The sequence below is a fragment of the Peromyscus leucopus genome, chromosome 2 (genome assembly GCF_004664715.2).
Source record: "Peromyscus leucopus breed LL Stock chromosome 2, UCI_PerLeu_2.1, whole genome shotgun sequence".
Lineage (NCBI taxonomy): Eukaryota > Metazoa > Chordata > Mammalia > Rodentia > Cricetidae > Peromyscus > Peromyscus leucopus.
In genome coordinates, this window is record NC_051064.1 from 72,630,898 (window position 1) to 72,656,375 (window position 25,478).

The 25,478-nt window shown below is 42.4% G+C and overlaps 1 protein-coding gene across 1 annotated transcript in view; it reads right to left on the reverse strand.

The window, feature by feature from the left end:
• The window catches only part of Tnc (tenascin C), a 91,448-nt gene that overhangs the window by 59,676 nt on the left and 6,294 nt on the right, over window positions 1–25,478 (reverse strand). The window contains 5 exon segments of the mRNA XM_037202664.1: window positions 82–197; window positions 1,057–1,320; window positions 2,882–4,270; window positions 4,273–4,290; window positions 6,195–6,776. Coding sequence (XP_037058559.1) covers window positions 82–197; window positions 1,057–1,320; window positions 2,882–4,270; window positions 4,273–4,290; window positions 6,195–6,651 — 2,244 coding nt within the window. The 5' untranslated portion in view covers window positions 6,652–6,776.

Here is a 25,478-nt window from a genome sequence, read left to right on the forward strand (position 1 = left end):
GTGATACGAATGTCTGGAGGAACTTTTGATGACCCTGTGGATCCTCTATGTCAAACACTCCTTCTCCTTGGAGCTCCTCACCATATTCCGGAAGATGATCTCCCAAGTCTCAAAAGCAATGTCTAGAGGATCCCACTCTACTTCCACGGATGTCTCCTTGATAGACTTGAATTTTAGTCCTTCGGGTGCAGGCAAGTCTGTAAGAAACAGTACAACTGGGATGTAAGGAGGGCATGATTAGTAGAGGCCATGCAGCTATGGATCTGCCAAACCCATGATGGATAGCTGTCACTTTGAGGCCGATAACCAGATCTGGAGTCTACTTAAAGGTTCTTCTGTCATGCTGTGTATTATGTGAGGAAATATGAAAATCCCTATTATGAGCAATCATATGACTGTCTATTTGCAGTGTCATATGGTTGAACTAACAAAGCATGCATAGGATTTGGAAGCAGACACAGACCAGCATCTAACTCCACCACTGATAACATTGTGACTTTTGACAAGGTTTACACAAAGCGCTGAGATCATTCATTTCTTTTCCTGGGAGAAGGTGGTAACTAACTGTGTCTGCCTTGGGAATGAACCAAAGACTGAGTGATACGTTCCGTGAAGTCTGCTGGCCTGGCTCTTGGCATGCAGTGTACAGTCAGTAAGGAGAGGCTGATGCTGTTATTACTAAGCAAGTAAGGGCCAGTTTCTAGCCACAGCTCGCTTTTCGGGCATGAAAGTAATTGCACCAATGTGAGACTCTTACAAGAACAACTTGAAACAGACAGTGAATTTGGTAGAACAGAACTCCATACAATGTTGCTAAGATGGCTAAGTCTACTCTTCCGAGACTGCCCAGGTTAAAGCCCAACTCCATCTTTGTTAGCTGTGGGGTTTGAGATGAGATAATAAACTATTTAGTCTCAGTTTCCTCATAAACGAATACTTTTGTCTCATTGGGTGAAATTTGTTAGTATCTATTGAGCACTAAAAACAAAGTGTGTATAGTGCTACAGAGCTAGGCCAAGGCCTGGTGGGTCTATACAGAATCCCTTGACTACTCACAGGTGGCAACCCTGGCACTGACAGGGATGCTCCTCTTGTTCTCCAAGATGGCGAACACACGGATGAAGTACTCCACTCCTGGCTCCAGCTCCCGGATGGTAGTGGATGTCTGGTCCCCAGGCACACGGAACTGCATCTCCAGGCCATCAGCATGGGTGGGTGTGTACATAATGAGATACTCAGTGACCCGCATCTCATTGTCCCATGCCAGGTTTACAGTCTCTTCTGTTACTTCTGTCACAATAAGGTCTTTGGGAGGGGACACTGGGAAGAAGAAGAAAGGATATTGGGGGTCAAGAGAACACCTCTAGTGCCCTATGGGTTTAACTCCCTTGACAAGTCTCTTCTAGGTTTGCAATAGAGACTTGAGGTTGTCTCTTCTTCACGTTGCTCCTAACATTCCAGACTCAGCCAGAACCCTGCTATGATTAATCTTTTCTTTTTAGTGGTCTTCAAACCTAGGGTCCTGTGCATACTAGTGCCAGAGAGATTATGCACTTTTGCTCTTGCAGAGGACTAGGATTTCATTTTCATCACCCACATGGTGGCTCACAATTGCCCATAACTCCAGTCCCAGGGGGTCTGATGCCATCTTTTAACATCTTCAGGTACAGGCTCACATATGGTGCATATACATACATGTAAGACAAACACTAATACCTATAAAATAAAATAAACAAATCCAAAATAATATTTAAAGGGGTTCTGTCACATTTCCTGTAACCAAATTCCCCTCCTCTATTTCTTAAACTTGAGATCTTGTATCTCAGCTTCTGTAGTCGCTGGGTTTGTAGACCTTTGCCATCAGAAGTAGCTTTGTAATCCATTAGTCCATTGTCTTCCTGCTGAAATCCCTGGCCTAGAGTTTTGCTTTCAACACTGCATGTGACCTGGTCCCTCCCACTTCTCCACTTCCTGAGTCCTACCCCAGACTTAGACCATGGGTACAGGAAAGCATTATCTCAGCCTGCCCTCCTGTGAGTAGTCTTAAAAGGTTCATCTAGCCAGACTCTTCTGTTCCCTAGATGTGAGTGAGGCCAAGAGGTTTTCCTGTGGTTGTCTTCATCAGGTTTGGGGCTCACATTTCTTTGCTAACCTGCGCATTCTGCCATACTAAACACTTGGGCTATTTATTTGTTCCTATATACCTTTGGAAGATGTTCTCAATCATGATATGCAGATGAGAGAAATAGAGAAGACTGTCTTTGAACATGAGTGTCTTTGTTCTTTAATGTGTTTTCATTTAGCCAATGTTTCCTGAATAATACTTTATCTCTCTGCTTGTGCTAACTGCTGGGAACAGTGTTCCTTTGGGAGATGCTCACAGACCTTGGATAAAGCTAGCACCAAAAGAAAACGTAAGGGACAGGTCTAGTTCCCAGGTAACCAGCAAACTGCATTAATAACTTCACCTTATTTAACCGCAATGTCTATTCAGTCCAGCTGAATTATCACTTCCCTTCAAATGGAAGAAGTTTGTTTGCTGTTGGTTTAAAGCCAGAGCAGAGAAGGAAAGGAAGCTGATACTTAGAAAAGGGCATTGGATGGTAGACTCAATATAGATGAGGTAGATAGGTTTAAGTACCAGCTCTGAATCGTTTGGACAACAATATTACTTGTCTGAGCCTTTGAGTCCAGATTGCCCTGTGCCAAGAGACTGACCACAACCCCTCAAAGGGTCAGAAAAAGAGTGTGTGTTTAACAGAAATACACTAACAGGATGCATTAAAAAATTGATGTGTTGATAAATCCAAAGATTGTTCTCTGATAGGCATCCGGGATGTACATCATCAGGACCACCTGATGCCAGCTTGCTGATACTCACCCTCAGAGCAGTCTTCGCCCATGTAGCCTTCATTGCAGATGCAGCGGCCTGAAACACATTGTCCCAGATTGCTGCAGTCACTGGGGCAGGAGCGTTGCCCACAGTCCAGGCCTGTGAAGCCTTCATGACAGATGCACTGGCCATCCTCACAGCGGCCTTGGCCATGGCAGTCACTGGGGCACCTTTGCTCTTTGCAGTCTTTGCCAGTGAAGCCCTCATGGCAGATGCACTGGCCATTCACACAGCGGCCGTGACCATGGCAGTCATTGGGGCAGGAGAGCTCAGCACAGTCAGGGCCGGTGAAGCCATCCTCACATATGCATTGTCCAGCCACACAGTGGCCCCGCTGGCTGCAGTCCCGGGGACAGCGGCGGTCTCTGCAGTCTTCCCCAGTGTGGTCATCATCACAGACGCACATGCCGTTCACACAGCGGCCGTGGCCGTGGCAGTCATTGGGACAGCTCATCTCACTACAGTCAAAGCCCTTGAAGCCTTGTTCACATATGCACTTGCCCTGTACACAAAGGCCCCGGTTGTGGCAGTCATTCGGGCATCGCTGCTGGCTGCAGTCTTCTCCAGCGTAGCCCTCATCACACACACACTGCCCATTGACGCAGCGGCCATGCCCACTGCAGCCGTTGGGGCACTGTAGGTCCCCACAGTCGGCCCCTGTGTACCCATCATCACACTCACACTGACCATTGAGGCAGCGGCCGCGGTGGTGGCAATCTGCAGGACACCGCTTTTCACTGCAGTCTGCACCGGCAAAGCCCTCGTCGCAAACACACTGTCCCTCCTCGCACTGGCCATGGCCCTGGCAGTTGTTGGGGCAGGTGAGCTCACCGCAGTCTTCGCCCGTGAAACCTTCCTCACAGTAGCAGGTGCCGTTGACGCAGCGGCCGCGGTCGAAGCAGTCATTGGGGCAGATGAGCTCACTGCAGTCCTCACCTGTGAAGCCCTCATCACACACGCACTCGTTCTCTACGCACCGCCCACGGTTGTAGCAGTTGTTGAGGCACAGGGGCTCATTGCAATCATCACCAGCAAAGCCATCCTTGCACACACATTGGCCGTCCACACACATCCCATGTTCCTCACTGCAGGGCACCGGGCAGACTTCTAGGCCACAGTCAACCCCGGCATAGCCTTCAAAGCACACACAGACTCCGTTCACACACCTGCCCTGGTCGTTGCAGTCATTGGGACAGGCCAGCTGGCTGCAGTCCTCACCCGTGAAACCCTGGTCACAGACACACTGTCCGTCAAGGCACTGGCCTCGGAGGTTACAGTTTCCGGGACATTCGGGCTCAGAGCAGTTGGGGCCTTTCCAGCCTGGTTCACAGACACAGCCACATCCTTCGGCGCTGAAGTTGCCTCGGCCACTGCAGAAGGCCTAGAGTCCAGACGTCCTACAGGGAAGAGAACGGGTACTTAGCAGAGTTCCACCAGAGAAGTTTCTTGATCACTTGAAAAACCTTAACCCAAATTCAGCTGCATGTTTAGGCATCAACTGGCTTGGAGAGCAGGTGCTTAGTGGAGAAAATAAGAAGGAATTCACATTCAATCTACACTATCATTAAACCTACTGTGTCTTTTTGCTTGCGTTTCCTCCCAAGGGGGTTGACAGCTAGAAAACGAATTGGTTTATTAATAAAGATAAACTTATTAAAATTGCCTTAGAAGCCTAGCATCTCACAGCACTCCTTGCATACAGCAGTCAGGTCCATTCTTGAAATAGTTAATCAATCTCCTTTCTGGTAGCGTTTTTCTAAGTGGTAGAAACAGATACTCATTTCTGATTTGAAGTTAAAGCTTCTGTAGTTCCATGAACCTTGGTGAATGGAATTAATTAACTCCAAAGCAGCAGAACTCCTGGAATGGATGCACAAGGGCCCAGGATATTCCTCAAAGAGAGTGAAGACACCCAGGCACACCCAAAGTCTATGTCTTTCTTTGTCATCGAGTTATCCTGTGATAGTTGGTCAACTTTTCAAATCCAGTTCTTAGATTTACAGAGGGATGTTAACCCTATCTTAAAGGATTGTTTGGAGGATCATACAAGATAATCACAGTGTCGGGTGCATAGAGGTGGCTGTATGTACCAGCCTTGACCGGACCACCTTCACATCATCACACTGTGTTCTATCACATTTGAATACGCTCTTCCCAATTCCCTCAGACGCAGCACCACCCAGACAGAAACGTGCATCTGTAAGAACAGAGGACTGTGGAAGATCATGTTAACTCAGCAGGACCCTGAGAATCTCACTGCTCTCCGGGCCTTTGCTTCCCTATTTGTACAATGAAGGGATGGGGCTACAGCAGTCTCTTTGAGAGGGTACTCTCGGGAGAAGGAATGGTGGGTTATTCTCAGACATTTTAGGGTAACTAAGAATTAGATTTCAGGGTCAAACATGTTTGACTAAGGTATAATTAAAGTGGGCACTGGAGAGACAACGACTCAGCATTTCAGAGTACTTGCTGTGTAATCACGAGGAGCAGCATTCAGATCCCAGTGCCCAAGAGCTGTGTGTCTCATATATGCCGATAATCTCATCTCCTGGGTGAGTAGAGACAAGGGGATCACTGGGGCTTGCTGGTTTCTAACCTAGCTGAGAAAATGAGAACCCTAAGTTCAAGGAGAGATGCTACCTCAAATGAATGGTCAGAGAGTGATAGAGAAGGATTCTCAATGCTCTTCTTGTCTTAGTGCATGTAGACAAGAATGCATACCTGTAAACACACACATATGTGCACACAGTCACACACAGACATACACACATGGAAATAGTAAAACAATAAATCTTAATACTTAGATTTGTTTATTTTATTATTTTGTGTGTAGAGTGCTTTGCCTGTATGTGTGTGCATGTACCACTTGTGTGCCTGGTGCACGCTGAGGTTAGAAGAATGTGTCGATCCCCTGAGAGTGGAGTAACAGATGCTGTGAGTGTCCATGTAGGTGATGGGAATGGAACCTGGATCCTCTGGGAGAGCAAATACTCCTAACTGCTGAGCCAACTGTCCATACTAATAAATCTAAAAGATACAATTAAAGTAAAATAGGGCCTTAAGAAGCAGATTTTTTCAAAAGCTGGAAAATTGGTGTGAGAACTATTATTACCATGACTTTTCCAAGAACAGAAGAGAGATGGTTGCACTCTCCACATTTACTTGACCTCATTTTTTTTAAATGAACATTTGGACTGTCTAGTTTCTCAGGAAACTATGGTTAGAAACCACTCATGGATTCTTTTCTGCTCATCATTTTTCCTGTTTGCACAGAAACAGGACAACCAATCCTGGCTCTTACCTTCTGCAGGTTGGAGACAACAGCCTGTACCCATGGTGCACTGCTCCCTTAGAGAAGATACCAGCATCTCCAGCTCCTCCAACCTGCTCAGGAGCTCCTTCACATCCGGAGCTGCAGCACAGCCACAGGCCCGGCGGGGGATGTTGATGCGGTGTGTGAACACAATCTGGTTTTCTCCATCCACTGTGTGTTCCTGGAAGCTTCCACTGGACTCTGGGGTGGGGGTTAGGTCTTTCTCTCCATTCACTGACTCCAGATCCACTGAGCACTGAGAGCCCATGGGCAACTTGATGTTGTAGACGTGGTTGAACACCACTGGCTGATTCTCCTCTGGCAGGGTCATGTTTACTCCACTCTGTCGCTTGTGCCGGATGACTTTTTTGATGACCCCACCTTCAGAAGTGTGGGCAAGCAAAGCTAGAAAGATGCCTGGCAATAGCCAGGTCATGGCCCCCATGATGGAGGTTGGATTGGCTAGATGTCTTTAGATCTGTAAGCTGTCTTAACTTCTAGTAGGATTTGATATTTAGATGTACTTAATAGAATACAGTTGGATCTCCTCAATCTTCTTGGAAGAACAATCTATATAAACAAAGAAAAACAATAGTTATTTGTGTGTACCACTGATGCACACTGTGGAGCGGCTGCAATTCTGGGTAAAGTTTCATTTAATGTCTCAGGTGTCTGAAGCTTTTATATCCCCCTAGAAGAATCTTGCAAGTTTGAAGGAATGATGTTATGCATTATTCAACTTTCAGAAATGTAAGGTGACGGTAGAGAATAGAAAACCATAGCAAAATGTTAGAATAAGTTGGGCATGGGTTATTTAATTTTCTTCCTTATTTCACTTTTATACTGTGGAAATCAGGGCCAATGGCAGGGTTAAAAGACTGATGTAATGAGAACATTATGTAGAAATCATTCATTGTCTCCCAGTATTGACTAGTCATGCCTTCTGAGGGAATTTTTATGGTGCTGTGAAGACTTGCACCCAGGAGATGTTCAGTGACTCCTGATTGTAATTACTCAGTCTGCAGGCTGAGGTAAGCACTGTTGTTTCTCTATCATGGGAGACAGAGAGGAAGGCAAAGGACTCAGAGGAGAAATGATGTTTTAATTCCAACTGCTTCTTCCTCGTCACATGGCTCTCACATATTTATTTTATTCTTTTCACCTCAGACCCTCTTCTCCTTGATTTATCTTTCCAGAACATCTCACAGTCTTGACTTTAAAAGAACTTGACAGAATACGTTTGAACCAAGTGTCCAAATTAAGAGATGTTCATGAGCTTTATGAGCTTCAGATTGACCGGTACACACAGAATTTATAGTGAATTTTCTATAGCAACCAAAGTTCTGTGGGTGGTAGAAATAAATATAAGACCAAGTGTCTACTCTTTTAGGACTTAACAACAGAACTAGGGAGAAAATTGAATAATTCCTTCAGTATTTAGGGAACAAAGAAAAACAAGAGTGCAGATGATTTGTTTTCTGGGTACAGGAGTCAACTGCTTATGGCTTTGAAAAACAAAGGAAGTGTCCAAAGAATGGCAGAGTATGGGTTATTGGAAAGGATGCAATTTATGTTGAGAAGTAAGTATCAGGAGCAGATGAGACTGGGCATGGAGAAAGATATACCTCCAAGTAGTTCTGATGATAAGCTATCTTATTTATCTGTCACATAATTACTCATACGCATAGACATTTAGAAAGGAGAGGGCAACTGTCAAAGGTGGTTGAGAAATTACTGTGTGAAAATATGAGTGCCTAGCTAAACTCAGGCTGGTTTTAAGATTTACAAAACAATGACTTATACATACATATGAGAGTAATCTATAGTTGACATAAAGTTACCTATGGTTTTCTTTCACTATGACATGTGCTTGAGCTATTGGTTGAGACCCTAAAGTAAGAATTAAGGACAATGTGGAAAGAAGGAGGCTATTTCATTGTGTAGTTAAGAGATCCATAGGGGAGGATTACCTGTCACATCAGCTCATGGTGCTCAGAGCATTGGGGATGCTTCTGTGATTTGGGAACAGTTAACCACATCTTCAGTGTTATAGAAGACACATCTAAGCACTTGCTGGCTCAGTAACTTTTGGCAATAAGAGGCCCAATCTCAAAAACAGACAAACAACCAAATCAAACCAAACAAACAAATAAAACACACACACACACACACACACACACACACACACACACACACACAATCACAAGCGAAGTTCATGGTCCTTGAGGAAATTGAAACTGATGAAAGGCATTTGAGGTTGACGTCTGGCTTCTGCAACAATAACAACAACAACAACAAAACAACAACACACACATACACACATCAGAGGGAATCAAGGACTAGAGATCTGTACTAAAGCTTGAGTACATTGTCTGGCCCATTATAGACACTCAGTCAACAGGACACGTCATTCTGTTGCACTTTGGGATCATAACATAGAAGAATCTGTGCTAACAGTTCCTTTTGCTTAAGCCAGAACTTGACCTCTTTCTGTAATCCATTCCCAAATTCAGTGGCAACTTGGACCTGGATTAGAGAAGCTGTAGAAATCACTGGTGTATAAGAAAGTAAGTCTTGTGAAGATCAATTTGCTAGAAGTAGAAAGATGTGCTCTAGAGAGGGTAGAAATGGAGAGAAGTAATGATGTTAGCAATACAAAATATTCTCCTGCATGCAGACAACTGGCTGGTTTATGTCTTCTTTGAGGGCAGAGTTTGGGGAAATTAGTTGAGGTTGCAGTTTGAGAGATTAGGTTAGACATGGGGAGTCAAGATTGGATAACTGTGCTTTTATAATTTCAGGAGGGACAATTTAATCTACAAAGACCATAAAAAACACAGATAGATGATTATCATTGAAAAGATTTATTATGTGTTTACCTAATGTGTATCAGTAAACCACATGAATGCTTGTTAACTTCTTGTGGCCAGAAGAGGGAGTCGAACCCTTTGCAACTCAAGTTATAGGTAGTTGTGAGCTTCCATGTAGGTGCTGGGAATCACACCCAAATCCCCTAGAAGTGTAGCAAATGCTCTTAGTGGCAGCATCACCTCTTCAGCCCCCTAGACTCTTCTATTCATGGGAAGTGAGTGATAATAAAGGAACTGGAACATATTGTCAGAGGTTGATAACTTGGGCTTCTTTACTCAAAGCTGGGAAAGCCAACGTTAAGTTGGGCAGGATTAGCACACATCAATCCCAGGGAAGTGGGTGTGGTGTTGTCTTCATGTCTCCAAAGGAACAAGTGCTATTGTAGTTTATAGATGACAAAATTGATGACAAGAATGTGACATCAGCACTTGGAGATTTTAACCTTTAAGGAGCAGCATGAGATAAACCAAGGGTTATTTTTTGACATCTCTCCACAGGCCAGAGACTATTGTGAGATAAAGGAGTTCATCCTTGAACATTTTCCCTGGTCACAGCTGGAGAATACACAATACATGGTTTCTGTTTTAGACAGTATCATCTTTATCTGGATAGCTTTATGTGGTTGGAGACACACTTCTGGTGAAAGTGTGATTAGTAGCTCATGGAATGTGTTTATCTTTTTGACTTAGGTACATACATGGAAAGTCCTTGACTTGGATAGACAACAATAATTCCATTTTTTCAAATGCAGATGAAATTTGTTTCCACATCATTTTGGCAACTCTAAGGTATTACAGCAAAATTTTCTTCTGGCTTACAGGGAAAAGAATTTTATTGTGCGCAGTTATTCAAGCATGGGGCTGTTAACACAGGCTTCTAAAATGGTCTACAAATTCTCGCCCTTTGTCCCTCCCAGCATCCATAAATTCCTTCTTGGAATGTGTCAGGAAGAACCAGGAGCCAGGAAACAGCCTTAAGTGTGGATTTGTTTTCCAAGGATATCTGACCCCCTCACTTGAGTGAGTCCAGCACACTCTGGGTGAAAAAACACAGAGAAAACTGACAAGCTGAAGATCCTTTTGAACCCTGAGGGCCTGAATTTCAGCACTGGCTAGTCATTATCTATTTGAGATAGAGTGCCAGTGCCTTAATTGGTACCTAGGAACATGTCAGTGGGACTGCCAATTGTCCCAGAAACTTGTCACTTAATTCATTTAAAAAAATTTGTTTTCTTTTCTTTCAATAGAGATTAGTTAAATGATGTCATAATAGGCCTTGGGATAGCCTTGGAATAGTAGAGAATTTCAGAGACCAGTGATGGAAAGCTCTGTGTTGCTATTAATGAAGTCACAGGTCAGTCAAGGCTGCAGATATGAAAACAGATTTTTTTCCGAAAGGAATTATAAATGCTAAAATGGACAAATGTCATAAAAGAGACTATATGATGTTTGAGAACATCTGCTCTTGGGGAAGTTAAATATCATTATAGCTTGACTTTGTTCTTCCTATTATTGTGAGTCATGGGAGTTGCAAATTGTCTTGAGATAAAACATGACTGGGTGATAGCAATTCCACATAATTCCACTTAGTAGCTATGGCAGGGGATATAAAACAATGCTTGTCTGGGCCTCTATGTTAACATCTGTAAAATGACAACACAAATACCAACTGCAAGTGAGAAGAAATGAGATAATTTATGCAAAACACTTCTTAGCTATGAATTAAAAGAAAGTAGGCTTTATACCTAGTGGACATGATTGTTTGTGTCTTGTTTGGAGAAGGAGTTTAGCAAAAAGCTGCTCTCTGACTGAAAATAAATTCTTAAGGTACTGTTGAGAAGTCCTTCCTTCTCCAAACACCTATTCATATTTCTTAAGCTGGCTGTTTATTTATCTTTCCCCATCTTCCTATTTTTTTAAAAGAATTATTTAGTTTTGCATGTGTGTTTGTATGCATGCATGTGTGCACATGGGGTGGGCAGAGGCCAACTTTTGGGAGCCAGTTGTCATCTTCCACCCTGTTGGAGGCAAGGTTTCTCTTGCATCTCTGCTGCACTGAGCATACTGGGCTAACTGGTCCATGAACTTCCAGGTGATTCTGTCTCTGTCTCTCATCCTGCTGAAGGAGCGCTGGGATTACATACTGTTGCTATTTCATCTGGTTATTTACATAGTTCTAGGGCTCTGAACTCAGGTCATCAGGCTTTTATTGTTAACATCTTTACTTACTGAATCATATCTCTAGTCCCACTGTGACTTCCTCTATGGAAGTGTACAATCCCCAGGGTTTCAGTTAGCCTAGTATCAGGGACATTCTGAAATCCTTAGGAGAAGGAAAAGACTGTGGCTCCAGACCTGGGATTCCCTTAGCCTTAGTCTAATTCAGTAGCAGGAACAAGGGAGTGAATGAGTTGGGTGGAGCTCTTTTCTGGGAGGTCAGAACTTTGGCCAAGGCTTCTCTGAGGCCCAGAGCTGCTGCTGGGATGGTTGTCCATGATACCCGGCCAGCGATTTCTTCAGAACAGACTGTCTGTGGTTTAGTCTTTCAAAACTGTTCTCTTAATGGAAAACACTTGTCCTAGCCTCACAGTGCTTTCCATACACAGACAGAAATCAGATTATAGAATCAGAATCTTGAGCAGGGATTACAAACAAAAGTAAAGGATCACTGAGTCTAAAAGTGGCACATTAGTGGTACCCATACATTTGATGCACATGCAGATGTTGTTGACAAATGATGAGATACTTGTGGGAAGTCCCACTGTAGGATTATACTGCATTTATTACCCTAAGCAGCCATACACAGTTTCCATAGCATATACTTATTTATGAGAATCCTTATGTTGAAATAGATTAGTAATACTACATTGTGTATTTGGAATTTGCTAAGATAATAAGTCTTTGGTGTTATTAGCATATATAAACAAAGCAGCTATATGAGTAGATATGTTGTTTATTACCTTTATATTGTGTAACCATTTCTATCTATGTGTCTATCAATAAGCACATTATACATCAGTGCTTTTCAACTCTACCTTAGTAAAACTTGGAAAAAACATAAAGTAGGCTAAGGAAATTTCTCTTTACAACAGAGGGAGACTACTACAGGAGCCCACAACCAATCAAAATGCATACTTGTAGAGCCCAGTCCTGATGGATGTATCTACAAAACATTCCCACGCATAAAGTTCAGGGAACACTGCAGAAGGGGAGGGAGGGTAGAAAGATTGTGCGAGCCAGAGGATAGGGGAACTTGCTGTGAGATTGTGTCTCCTAGTAATGTCTGAAGCTATCCCCATAAAGTCAACATGACTAACCAAAAAGGAGCTGAATGAAGATGATACCAATGAACACGAGAAAGTGGACGGGGAAAGCCCAGGAGGCCTCAACCCTACACAAAGAGCTTTAAGTAACTGTGGAATGCTGGGAACCAGAGAGGTGGTCCTCTCCAGGGAAGAATGCACCAATGGGTTATCCAGTGCCAAAAGGCCAACCCTGAAAACATACATGTAAGTAATATTATATTGACCAAACAGGTTATCTCTAGGAATATCTATGTATGTACATATTCATAGATGCATGCAATAAGAGAGAAAACAAAAGCCATGAATTTGAAGAGGAGCAGGGAGGGAGATATGGCAAGACTTGGAGGGAGAAAGGGGGAGAGAGAAACATTATAATTATATTATAGTCTCAAAACTAAAATAAAAATAATAAAAACAAGGAAGTGCATATGAAAAGTTTCCATTAATGCTTAGCCTGAGTCCATTGTAATGATCTCCAGAGACAATTATCAGGGAAAAACTGGGAGGGCTACTGTGCTAAGAACTTTCTAGAATTTCTGATTCTGTATATCTTTATCCCATCCACCAATCCATCCTTATCAAATACCTACCATGTGCCAAGCCCCTAGTTAAGCATGAGTGATACCACAGTAGCCAAAATAAATGTGTTTTCTATAATAAAAAAGTTTAAAATCTCCTCCTGTACAGTCACTACTGTAACTTCTTCTCAGCCCATTCATGGTTGCTTTAAATGGTCATGATACTCTCAAGTATCACTAAAAACCGGGAACATGTTGCGTGGTTCTGGGTCAATAGAAAAAACAGGTATGTTGAGATTCTCTCCAGTGATAACTGCTTCTCACTCATTGTGGGCTTCACAGTGTGTGGGACACTGGGCAAGAGGGACTGAGTAAAGAGCTGTGCCCTGATCTCAGATGTCACCATGGAATTTAGGAGAATATGCATGAATAAGGGCAGGGACAGTGCCAGCCTCAACGAAAGGGCTAAGGAAGGGAGTGGTATTCTTGGTTAAGGAGCTCATGGAGGACTCACTGGAAGAGGAAAGGCCTAGATGAACTGAATACTCACTGAGGAGGCCTTGGAAGACCAAGAAGTATAACAATGGTGATAATAGAAGGACACAAAATTATTATGTTTTAGCTATTGGCTGTACTTTTCCAGAATTTGAGCTAAGCATTTTGAATATACAATTTCAAATTATTTCAAAATCACAAGGTGAAAATTTGTCTTCATTTTGCAGATGAAGAAACTGAAGTTTAATTTTATGTCACATGTGTGTACTGGGATGACACTGAGGAGTGAGGGTATGAACCCCGTCCTTGGAGTCCATCATCTCTCTCTGGCTTTTGCATTGGAAGCCAAAGGAGGGTGTTAGCATTTGAGAGCAGTTGCTGCTCTGTCCATCTGACCTTCCCATGGCAGGCTGAAAGTGAGCCTGTCAGTCCCCTGGGACCAGAACCCGATGGTGCTGCTGCAGAGTGAAGCAAGCTGATGGGCACCTTTGAGATGCTACTGAATCTAACATATTTTTGAATGGGATTCCTGGTGTCTTGAAGACTTTTAGAAAGCCCACATGCCTGACTGTTGAGTGGACAGACTTCATCTGTCCTACAACTGAGACTAAAATAACCTCTGTTATTAGAAGTTAGTTATCTCCCATCCTCTCATCTGAACTGAATAATACTATTGTTTAAAAAGGTGCTGAGAGACTTTGATGTCTTTAGAAATGTGTAGATTCTGTTTCATTTTTATGCTAGGCTGATTTAGTTATGCTTTGTCCACATAGAGTTAGATTATATAGGGGTTTTGGTTCCATGAAGACAAGGGCTGTTATATGAGGTGTCTAGCCCTGTATACCTAGCACCAAAGAATGCACCTAGAATACAGTGAACCCAGTTTTAGAACGCTCTTGGTTGTAATGATCTGCAAACTATTGCTGATTTGGCAATAGTTCTGTCTAACCAAATTTAGCATTCCACTTTGGACTCAAGCAAAATGGCCAATATTAAATACAAAGGTACCCAGATATTAAATTGATTTTTCCTTTCATAAGGTATTTGGATAAATCACTGGTGGTATTTTGTGGCTCCCTTCCTCCCATTCCTTGAAAAGAAGTTTCATTACCAACCAAATTAAATGCCCAAATTTTTAATCCATAAAATATTTCCATCTAGACACCATAATGAGATTCATATTTGTGGTTTAGTATACCTAAGAACAGCTCTGATGAAAAATGACTAGGTCTATTGATACATTCAGACCACAAGCTACCTTGCTATGGTCTGGTTTCAATTTTTGAAATAAAATTTCTGCAGAGCAGTAGTTTTCTCTCTTCTGCTTTTTGCCTAGACATAAAAGAAAATAAAAAGTGGGTCTGACCAAATGGCAATACTATAGATTCCTATAAAATTCTGGAAAATCTTTTCAAAAATAAATTTGAATTCATTTATCCCGGAACAATAGCTCCTCTATTTTCTATTCCCACTAGAATTTTATAAAATACAGTTGTCTCTCTTTCACAGGTCTCAAATACTTGAGCCAAGGGTGAAACATTAAAGATATTTATTCAGGAGGCGCAGGTTATAGACAGAGTGCAGCACAGGAGCAGGGCAGTGTGAACACATGTGCTAATTATTTGGCATTGGGGCACTAGAATGTTCAGAAACCTTTTCTGAAATAATCGTCTTGGTATTTGAATGAATGGAATTCTGCTGGACTGAGGTTTGCTGTCAGATGAAGCCAGAGAGAAACACTGACAATTACCAAACCCAGGAGGCATCAAGATAAACAGCCTTGATGCACTTTGATAGCAGTGGACTCCTGAAATAAAAATAGGTCTCTAAGATTGGTAGCAAGAACCAGACACTATGGAAAACTAAGTCCACTCCAGTAATTAATTAGTGTGGTTCCAGAAAAGGCATGCAGACATGCAGTGTCTACTTTTCCTCTCTCAAACCGGGATCACCTAAAAGCTAAAATAATAACCAGCAACCCTGATTGAAAACATCTGTCCTTCCTGTGCCCTAGATGGGTTATTTCATTGGCTCCTCCCTAAGATTCCTGATACAGCTTCCTTTCTTTTTCACTCCTCAAGGATGAGAAAACTGAGGTCATATAACTAGAAAGGGGTACAGCAGAGTTTAATTCAGGTGAAATGACTCACCAGTCACAGACAACATTCTTAACCCCCAGTTTTCCTGCAGCAATCTAGTAATGCCAAAGGATGGTTTACATGACGAAGTTCAAAGGACTAGGTTCAAAAGAACCCAGGGTTTGCCCCTTCTTCCCCCCCCCCAAATATTGACAGTAAAAAGTCTTCATGAGGCTGCATGAGAGCCAGAAAAATAGAGATAAGTCTTAGCTCAGACTTGGGCTTAGTTAGTGCAGGGGCTTATTTCCTAATGTGTAATCTGTGGCATGCTGGGAGGTATTAATGTGGGGCAAAAAGTATTTCCTAGTTAATCATGTTTGGAAAGGCTATTTTTAAAACCTAATGTCATTTTAAGGCAAACAAATTACGCATCTTTCTTTACTTCAGGATTTTCCAGGGTCTTTTATGAGTTTGTGGAAACCTCCAAGAAGATCGTTTACAGCGTGTTTCCCAAACATACTTGATTCTTTTGTGTTTGAAGTACGTCACAGGATTGAGTTTGATGGCACACAAGGGAGGCAAGCACTGGTACAGAGCAAACCTAGACTCTCTCCCCTTTCAGTCTCTCATATGTTAGTTAGAAATGATGCTATACCTGGCCAGGAGCTGTCTATCATCAAAGGTGAAGCCCCAGGAAGATCTTAAACAACTGAACCTAAAGTGGAAAAAATCAGTATTATTTATTTGGTGCTTGGCCATTTACAAATGCCTTTTCATCATGATTCAAGCTTAGGCAATCTGGGAACACTCTTTATATTTTCCTGCTATCAGATGCACAGGCTTGAGACTGTTGAGCAAGTCATCAGGTCAGTGCTACTTGAATCAGAATGAAGGGTACTGTCTCATGAGGCCAAAATTTAGGTTCTTTTTCTTCTACCAGGTGGTTTTTTGAAACAAGATTTATTGTTTAGTTTACAGAATTAACATTTATGTAATATATATCGGAGGAACACTCAGTTTCATTAATGTGGATGCATTTGTTGGGGTCATAGAGAGGGAGAATGGAGTTGGGAAAATGGAGTGCACATGGTAGTTTCATTTACCGTTTTGGACTTGAGGAGAGGGCACAAAGCCAAGTGAACTAAAATGTCTAAATCTCCAGCAGATTTCTAGAGCTGCTGAGAACAGCCTGCCCTCCTTCAGTTGGCCCAGAGAGAAGATTAATGAATGAGAGGATGGTAAAGTGGGAAGCACCAGACAGAGGAGCTTAAAAATCAAGAGGTCCTGAAAAATTGGGCCTTGCACTATGTATTGCCAAGAAACCAGTCAAATTGTAAGAGTATTTCAGAAACTCTGACACTTAAAACTTTCTTTTCTGGACTGGGTTGTGGTGGTGCATGCCTTTAACCCCAGCTCCCAGCACTTGGGAGGCAGAGGCAGGAGGATCTCTGGGAATTTGAGACCAGTTTGGTCTATCAAGTGAGTTCTAGGACAGTCAGGACTGTTAAACAGAGAAACCTTGTATCCAAAAAACCAAAAACAAATCAAGCAACCAAACCAACCAACCAAATAAACAAACAAACAAACAACAACAACCACCACAAAGTTCTTTTCTGAAAGTAAGAAATATTAGATTAGGTTAAGGACACAATCCTGAATCACCTAGGAAGAAAGACTCAATGAGGGATTGTCTAGATGGGGTTATGGGTTTGTTTGTTTGATTGATTATGTTAATTGAGGTAGAAAGATCTGCCCATCATGGGTGGTACCATTCCCTAGGCAAGGTATCCTGGATTGTAGAAGAGCAGAGAAAGTGATCTGAATACATACACGCATACTTTAACTCAATTCCCTTCTTTTGACCTTGAATGTAATGTAACCAGCTGCTTCAAGTGATGATGCTTTGATTTTCCTAAAATGATGAATCCAGAATTGTGAACAAAATCAATCCCTTCTCCCTTAAGTTGCTTTACACAGAAACAGGAAACAAAAATAAGCAGCATTTCATGTCTAAACAAGCAAATGTACAAGTAAGAAAAGGGAATCAAGTTTCTTCTGGGCAGAATCATTTATTTCAGCATATGGTGTGGGGAGGGGGGATATTTAACCTGAGGAAGCAGGGTTAGGAGAGACCATAGGGAGAAGGAAAGGGAGAGGAAGAATTGATTGGTGATGTTGTTCTGTATGCTGTGAATATGTGTTGCTCTGATTAGTTGATAAATAAAGCTGTTTGGCCAATTTCAGAACAAGGTTAGGGGAGACATTCTAACTAGAGAGGGAGGAAGGAGAAAGGAGAGCAGAAGAGATGCTGCCAGCCGCTGCCATGAGAAGCAAGATGTAAAGGTACTGGTAAGCCCGAGCCACGTGGCAAAGTATAGATTTAAAGAAATGGGTTAATTTAAGATGTAAGAGCTAGCTAGCAAGAAGCCTGAGCCATTAGGCCATACAGTTCCTAAATAATGTAAGCCTCTATGTGTTCATTTGGGTCTGAGCGGCTGTGGTACCGAGGGGACGTGGGAGCTGGGCAGGACCAGAAAAACTTCAGTTATAAAGGAGGGGAGAGAAAAAGGGAGAGGGTAAAGAAGGGAGAGGAAGAGGGAGGGAGGAAAGAGAGTAAGAGAGAAAGGGAGGGCACAAAATGGATAAAGGGGGGGTAGGTCACAGAAGTGTCTGTCACTCTTCTAAACTTCCATCTAGTATAGAGTTTTGTGTTGTTCCCCTACCTGTGCTGGAAGACTAATCAGACTAACTTTTATTTCTGTCTCATTCTCATTATGTGTGTAATAACATGCAGTGTGTCGGGGTTATAGTGACTGAAAACTGTTCCTAGAAACCCAGCATACTGATTGGAAGGGTCAGTCAACATTTCCTTAAATGAGCAGAGAGTAAATGTGCTGTCAGATCACCTCTTTCTACTAGGGTTTGAATTGGGACCATATCCTTTGGTTCACAGTTTAAAACTTGGTCCTCAGCTGTGGGACTAATTTGACGGCTGCAGAGCCTTTTTGGATGCAGGGTCTGGCTGGTGGTAGGAGGCTAGGGAGGACCATTGTGGGTTTATAGCCACTGGCCTTTTCAGTCTAATGTCCTATGCTCACTGTCCTTTAGGAACGTGAGTGAGGGCTGCATGCTTCTGACACCTCAGACTGAGCCCTGAGCTGCAAGCCTCCCCTGCCATCCTGGAGTATAACTTTGAAACCATGGACCCAAATAAACCTTCTAGCTTATATATGTCATTTCTGTCAAGTACGTTAGTTGCATGGACACAAAAGTAACTAATAGACTTCACAAGTATCCAACTTTACTACTGTATAGAAAACAAGCCAAACAAACATGGCTGTGTTTTAATACAACACTATTTACAAAAATAGGCTGCTAATTCACAGTTTGCTGACTCCTGCCAGAATATAGTAATTATCACTGCTGCTGTTTTAAGACCAAATATAGATGGATAGGCAGTAAAACCAACACCATTTTTTTTTTAAATTTACCGACCGTAAACCTGTCTTGTGAGCTGGTGAAATAGTTTAAGGGATAAAGGCACCTGCCTTCAGTTCTGATGACCTGAGTTCAATCCCTAGGACCCACGTGAAAGAAAGAGAATTGACTCCCTTGTTGGCCTTTGACTTCTACAAAGGCGTGTGCCTGCTCCTGTGCACACACTTGCACTTGTCTTGGGCCACACGTTATGTTTAAGCTTTTCTTATTGATCTTATCATTGTTCTGAGAATATATCGAGCTGAGTATTACTTACTAAGCCTGTTTAGGAGTCAAACTGAGACTCGAGGTAGCTCAAGAACTAGCCTATGAAACAGAAGCAGGTTTTTTGAAGCCCCTCTCGTGGCTCTGATGCATGAAATTTCAACTACATTGTGCCACACTGTGGTAGCTCTTCAAACATTTTTCTTCAGTTCTTAAAAAAGTGAAAACTTAACATTTGAGCTGCCCAGTAAGCAAAAAGACAAGGGGTGCAAAAGGATTCCTTTATCTTCTGCTTCCCATACCCCCTAGCAGCTGTCTGGTGGTTGTCCATGTGTAAGTCCCAGAGCATTTGACCTCTACCTTTCTCTTTGAGCTTTGGCTGGCGCTCCCACTTTGTACGCTTCTTCTTCAGAGGGCGCTGAAGCCAAGGTGCGCTGTTTGCAAGTGGTTATTAGCTCCTGGGTATGTGTTGGCAAGTTCCCTTTGCCCTAGACAGGGTTGCAGAATCTGCTGAGGTTTGGCTGTGCTCACTGGGTACCTTAGCCAGAAAGAGTTGCTAATTGGGATGACACTCTGCATGTCTCTGCCTCTCCAGCTAGGTTTCCTGACCCAGGCATGCCTGTTTTGGCTCAAGTGGTTTGTTTGGCTTTTCACTGTCAATTTAGATGTGTGAGGGCAAATTTACAGTTCCCTTAAGAGTATGTGGAGCCTGGTACTCTGGTGTAGAGTTTTCCAGACTATGGTCCAACACATTTTAAGGCAGATGTCATGAGGAGAAGGGTGTCAGGGCTCCCATCAGTTTAGGGATGTCCTTCAAAATGATGCTCCAGGGATGCTTCCTAGTCTCTTCTATCCAGGGTAGGAACTGTTGTAAATCTTAATCTATGATCCAGGATGTGGGCACCCCAAAAACACAGAATCTACTGGTGCTTTATTCTTAAGATTTGTAAGTCTCCAGAAAAGTGGATATCTGTTGTTTCCACACTACCTAGTCCACAAAATGTTGTCATCGAAGACCATATAGAATAGGACACCACTATAGTGAATTATAGGATATTGCCATATTGTTTTTGTTACTGTGTTTTCAGCCTTTAGCACTACAGATGAAATGACTATGTGAGCCCTGAATTTCCAGGATGTTGTCAAGTGTTTGCCAAACTCACTGGCCAGAGAATGCTCTTTAAGGGACTCTCATAAGGATCTGTTTTACAGGGTACAATTTGAGAACTGCTTACCCAGTGGGGTCTTAGCACCAAGAACCACCTCAAAAACAGGTATCAACCTCCGTGACTATCTATGTCACATGCCAGTTTCCTTGATAAGCAATATAATACACAATATCATTTAATAACTACCATGATCTTCTAAAACAGGTGTTGTTATATTGTGATATATATATATATATATATCTGTAGTGAAACTTGGGGCAGTTATTTAGTCAAGTTTGCCTAGCAAACACAAGTGTTTTGAACCCAGAGCTTTCAGATACCAAAGCCATACTCTTATTTATGATTCATCCCTTCCCACGGGTTGTGATTTTCTTCATGTCCAAAGACATTTATCTTTGTCCTCATATCTTCCCTGAGACTATCTACTCCTCTCACTAGTTGTTGACTGATCCATAGTCTGACTCAGTTTCAAATCACTGGACAGATGTCCTCTGTCCTTGGTACTGGCTTTTGCCAAATCCTAAGTAATGGCAGCAGTTATTTTTGGGACCAGCTTTGAAAGTTAACACAGTCCTTGTCCTGACATGGCATTCTGTCCCAGGACTGGCATGGCTTCCTTCAGGCATAAGGTATGTTACCACCCTGCCTAGATGTGAGCCGAGAGGATGAACCATGTAAATAATGTCTAACTCTAGTTTTTCTAAGCAAGCCTCATGTGAAATGGGATCTTTGAATCTTGGGAACAAGGACTTTTATCAGGTATTTAAGGTTAACTTCAAGTCATACTGAGTTTCAGGTGAATCAGGTAAGAAACATCTCTTAAGAACTGTCTTGTCAGAAAGCTTGGTCTATTGGATAGCAATGGCAATTTGATGCAGGGGATGGTGGAATATGTCAGGTTGTGCAAAGGAGACAGGGGAGGGGCATTTATGTACCTGGAGGAGGTGGCACCTGAACTAACAATTGAAGAGAGAAGACGAATTAGGTGTAAAACATAAAGAATGCCATTCTATGTAAGAGGGAATGACATTCACAAGAAAAAAAAGTATCAGAGCCAAGTGTGCACAGGATGGTGGTGGCTGAGGCACAGAACCTGGGCAGTCATGAATCTGGATCATGGGAAATCTTGAATGTCAGTTAGGTGGTGTTAATTTTCTTTGTAGAAAAGAACTACTTGGGAATATTTGAAATAGATATTCTGACCTCTATAATCCTAAACTGTGACACAGATCGAAGGGGAAAGCTGGTGTGATGGGACTCTGGTAGGAATCTGTTGCACTGGCCCATTTATAAGATGCTGAGAATTATGGCAGGGTAGCAGTGAAGTGATTGACTTGTGTTAATTACTTTTTCATTGATTTCATTAAAATCCCCAACAGAAACAACTTAAGGGAGGAAAAGTTCATTTTGGCTCACTGTTTCAGAGAGTTTCAGTTCATCGAGACAGAGAATATTTTCTGAAGTTATGAGACAGTGAAAGACTAAGCATTCCTCAGGAGACTTGGCCATCTATTGTGGATGGTGGGTGGGGGTGGTGTAGCACATTTACAGATGGTTACATCATGCTTAGCAGAATTGTGACCTTTTTATAGTCTTCATTTAGAATTTAAGAATAACATAAGGAGATGTGGTTGGGTGTCAGTTTAGTGAGGGGTGGGCTTCTGATGATTGATCCTGGTTTTTAACTTGGCTTGATCTGGAATCAACTCAGAGGCATGTATCAAGGCAGGTATGTGAGGATATTTCCTAGAAAATTTAACTGAAGGGGAAGGATTCTCCCCTAGCATATATGGTGCCTTCCTGTGATGTTCGTATATAAGAAGACCCTAGGGAAAAGCTATTTCCTTTTTGCCTGCTTGCATTCTCTTTGAGTTGGTGACTGCATCTACTCTTTTGCCACTACTACCTCTGCTGCTTCCATCTTTCACAGACATGAGGACCAGATTCTCCAGATTTCCAATATGGACTGAAGACTAGTGGCTCTTTAGGATGCTTCCAGGTCTTTATACCAGATTGGGTCTTCTGGAGCACCCATTCTTGTGGACTGAGTAGCCACAATTTCTCTGACTCTCCAGTATGAAGACAGCTATTGTTGGACTACCTAGACCATATCTTGTAAGCCAATATAATAATACTTTAATATATATATTCATACTATCAGTTTTGTTTCTCAAGAGAACCCTGACTCACCAGAAGGTGTGGTGGCTGAAGCATGTGACAGAAACCGCTCACATAAAACCAACCGGGAAGCACCAAGCCAGAGATAAAGACAGGGAGTGGGATTGGGTAGAGCTTTCAAAGGCATACCATTTCTGCCTACGAGGCCCCATCTCTTGAAAGTTCTATAGTAGACTATAGAATTGTTAGTAACCTGAATAGTGCCAGCAACTCAGAATTAAGTATTCAGAGCACAAATCTTGGGCAACATTTCATATTCAAACCATAACAGCAATAGAGAACACAAAATACTGTATATAGTAGAAAGGAAAGGAAAAAAAAAAACAGAATTCCACATTTTAGTCTTAATTTATATGCTGCAAGAGCTAGATTGGAGAGAAGGAATTTGGGTAATTTGTCACCTTGAATGTTTTGCCTTTCAATAAAACATATGCAGTGTGATGGCTAATCTTCCTTGTCAATTGACTAAATCTAGAATCAACTAAAATCCAAGCTACTGGGCATTCCTGTGAGGGATTTTCTTGATCAGATTATTTGACACAGGAAGATTCCTCACTTAAATCCGGGCAGTACCTTCTGGTGGCAGCCCATATGAAAGGTCATGGGAGAAGAAAACTTGGCTTTTTACCTGCTTTTCCTCACTTTTCCTGACACATTAATCTATCCTGCTGCTAAGGCATTCCTTTAGCAATAGTAGAAACAGCTTCTCTGGAATCCCAACACAGACTGAGGGCCAGTGGTTCTCCAGGAATCTTCCAGGCCTTTAGTACCAGATGGGACTGCTGAGACATCCAGTCTTATGAACTCAACAACTACTTGATGTCTCAGTGTGAGACAGTCATTGTTGGGGTACTCAGATCACATCATGTGAGCCAAAATAACAAATCTCTTTTTGATATTTAATCAGTTCTGTTCTTCTACAGAATTTTGACTAATACATTTGGAGTTACTGTCTTGCAAAATGTTAGCTTGGGGTGATATTTGAAGGAAGTCAGTGCTACTTCAATGATCTGTGATAACTTACCTTACTAATGATGAGAAAAGTTAAGACACAATTCACTTAGTGGTTGACACAATTACTTATTGCCCATTAATAGAAGTCCAGATGGGATGAGTGAATTTGTCATCTATAAGAAGATGCAGGGAATGATGACACTGGATTGTTGGAGACTGTAGCAGGCTGACTCAAAAATGACTGCACTGATACTGCCTCTCAAAAGACCCATACTTGTGTATCTGCCTTTCCTTGTGGTACAGCCTAACGATTTTCCTTTAGCTGAAACCAAATGTTTTCTCTTCCTCCTCCTCCTCCTCCTCCTGTTGTTGTTGCTCTCCTCCTCCTCCTTTTCCTTCCTCCTTCCTCCTTCCTCCTCCTTTTCTTCTCTTCTCTTCTCTTCTCTTCTCTTCTCTTCTCTTCTCTTCTCTTCTCTTCTCTTCTCTTCTCTTCTTGGCTTGAGTGAGATAAAGGGCTTTGTTGAAATGCCCCATGTGGGAAGGAATTAAGACAGCATGGGACTGAAAACTTCAGACTAGAAAATTCTGAGGAACAGAGCCCAGCCAATATACACAGCCTGGAAGCTGACCATACCCCAGTCAAACTTTAAGATATGACCCAAACCCAGGCCAACAGCAATGACAAATTAACCTAGAAAGCTCAGCTCAGCCCAGCTGTGCTCTGATTCCAGCGCTAAAGAAGCTGTAAGACAATTACTGTTGTTTTAAATGACGATGTTTTGTGATGAGTAAATAACTAATGGAGTTGTTAGTCACTCCACATATGCTATACTGTTTAGAGAACAAGACAGTTCATTTTTTTTTTTTTTTTTTTTTTTTTGGTTTTTCGAGACAGGGTTTCTCTGCGTAGCTTTGCACCTTTCCTGGAGCTCACTTGGTAGCCCAGGCTGGCCTCGAACTCACAGAGATCCGCCTGGCTCTGCCTCCCGAGTGCTGGGATTAAAGGCGTGCGCCACCACCGCCCGGCTCATATTTTTTTTGTAAGAGAATGTGTTCACTGCAGAGTTTTATGTTGTTCCTGGATCCTAAAAGCAGAATCAGAAGACCCAAGATTCTGCCTTGACCCACTGCCACCTGGCATGACATCTTAGGAAAAGCTCTCTCTTCTCCACGTCTCAGTTTCACCATTTTTAAAATAAGATGTTAAAGTAGGTCAGTGATTTGTACAAACATTTTCCTCCTCTTCCTCCTCCTCCTCTACCTCTTCCTCTCCCTTCTTCCTTCTTCTTTTTGTGCCAGAGAAGAGTTTTAACAAATATTGTCTCATGTGTGAGTTCCATGCACAAAACAGATAAATGTACTTGAAAGAAGGTTGAATGTGGCCCCTTGCCTCACCTCTCCATCTCTCCATGGCATCACCTGAATCACCTCATGGTCATTGTGTAACCGAGCTGCAAGCTCCGGGCTTTGGGGATGCCCATCAATTAGCATCTTCATCTTCGACATTCTGTACATTTTAGCAAAAGTAACCTTTCTGCAAGAGCACTGTCCTGTAACATTTCTGCGCTCCACTACTTCTGTACACTTGTTAGTGACACAGGGTAGGGGAAGATATTCATGATGCTCCTGCCCACTTCTGGAGCTGTTCTGGCTTCCTGTCCTCTCCAGAAGGCAGACTCCTTCTGTTATGTTAAAGCACCTTCTGTAGTTCACGGCACCAGAGTTCTACTTCCCTAGGTGGCTTTGTGATCAGCTGTACACATTTCTATTTTTTAAAAATATTATCATTTCATATACTGGTGCTCACATTTGGTCTTTGCAAGGATCTCTGGCCAGCAGATGGTCTAGTGGAGCTCTGAGCTGTCTCCCTCTGCATATAGTATGTTGCTTCTGCAGGTGACATGCAGGTGGCATAGTGCCTGTCTTCCCAGACTCCCCTAACCCTGTGCTTTTATTCAGTGTTCCTCAAGTATCTGTAGCCTTAACATTTTGAATAAAACTAA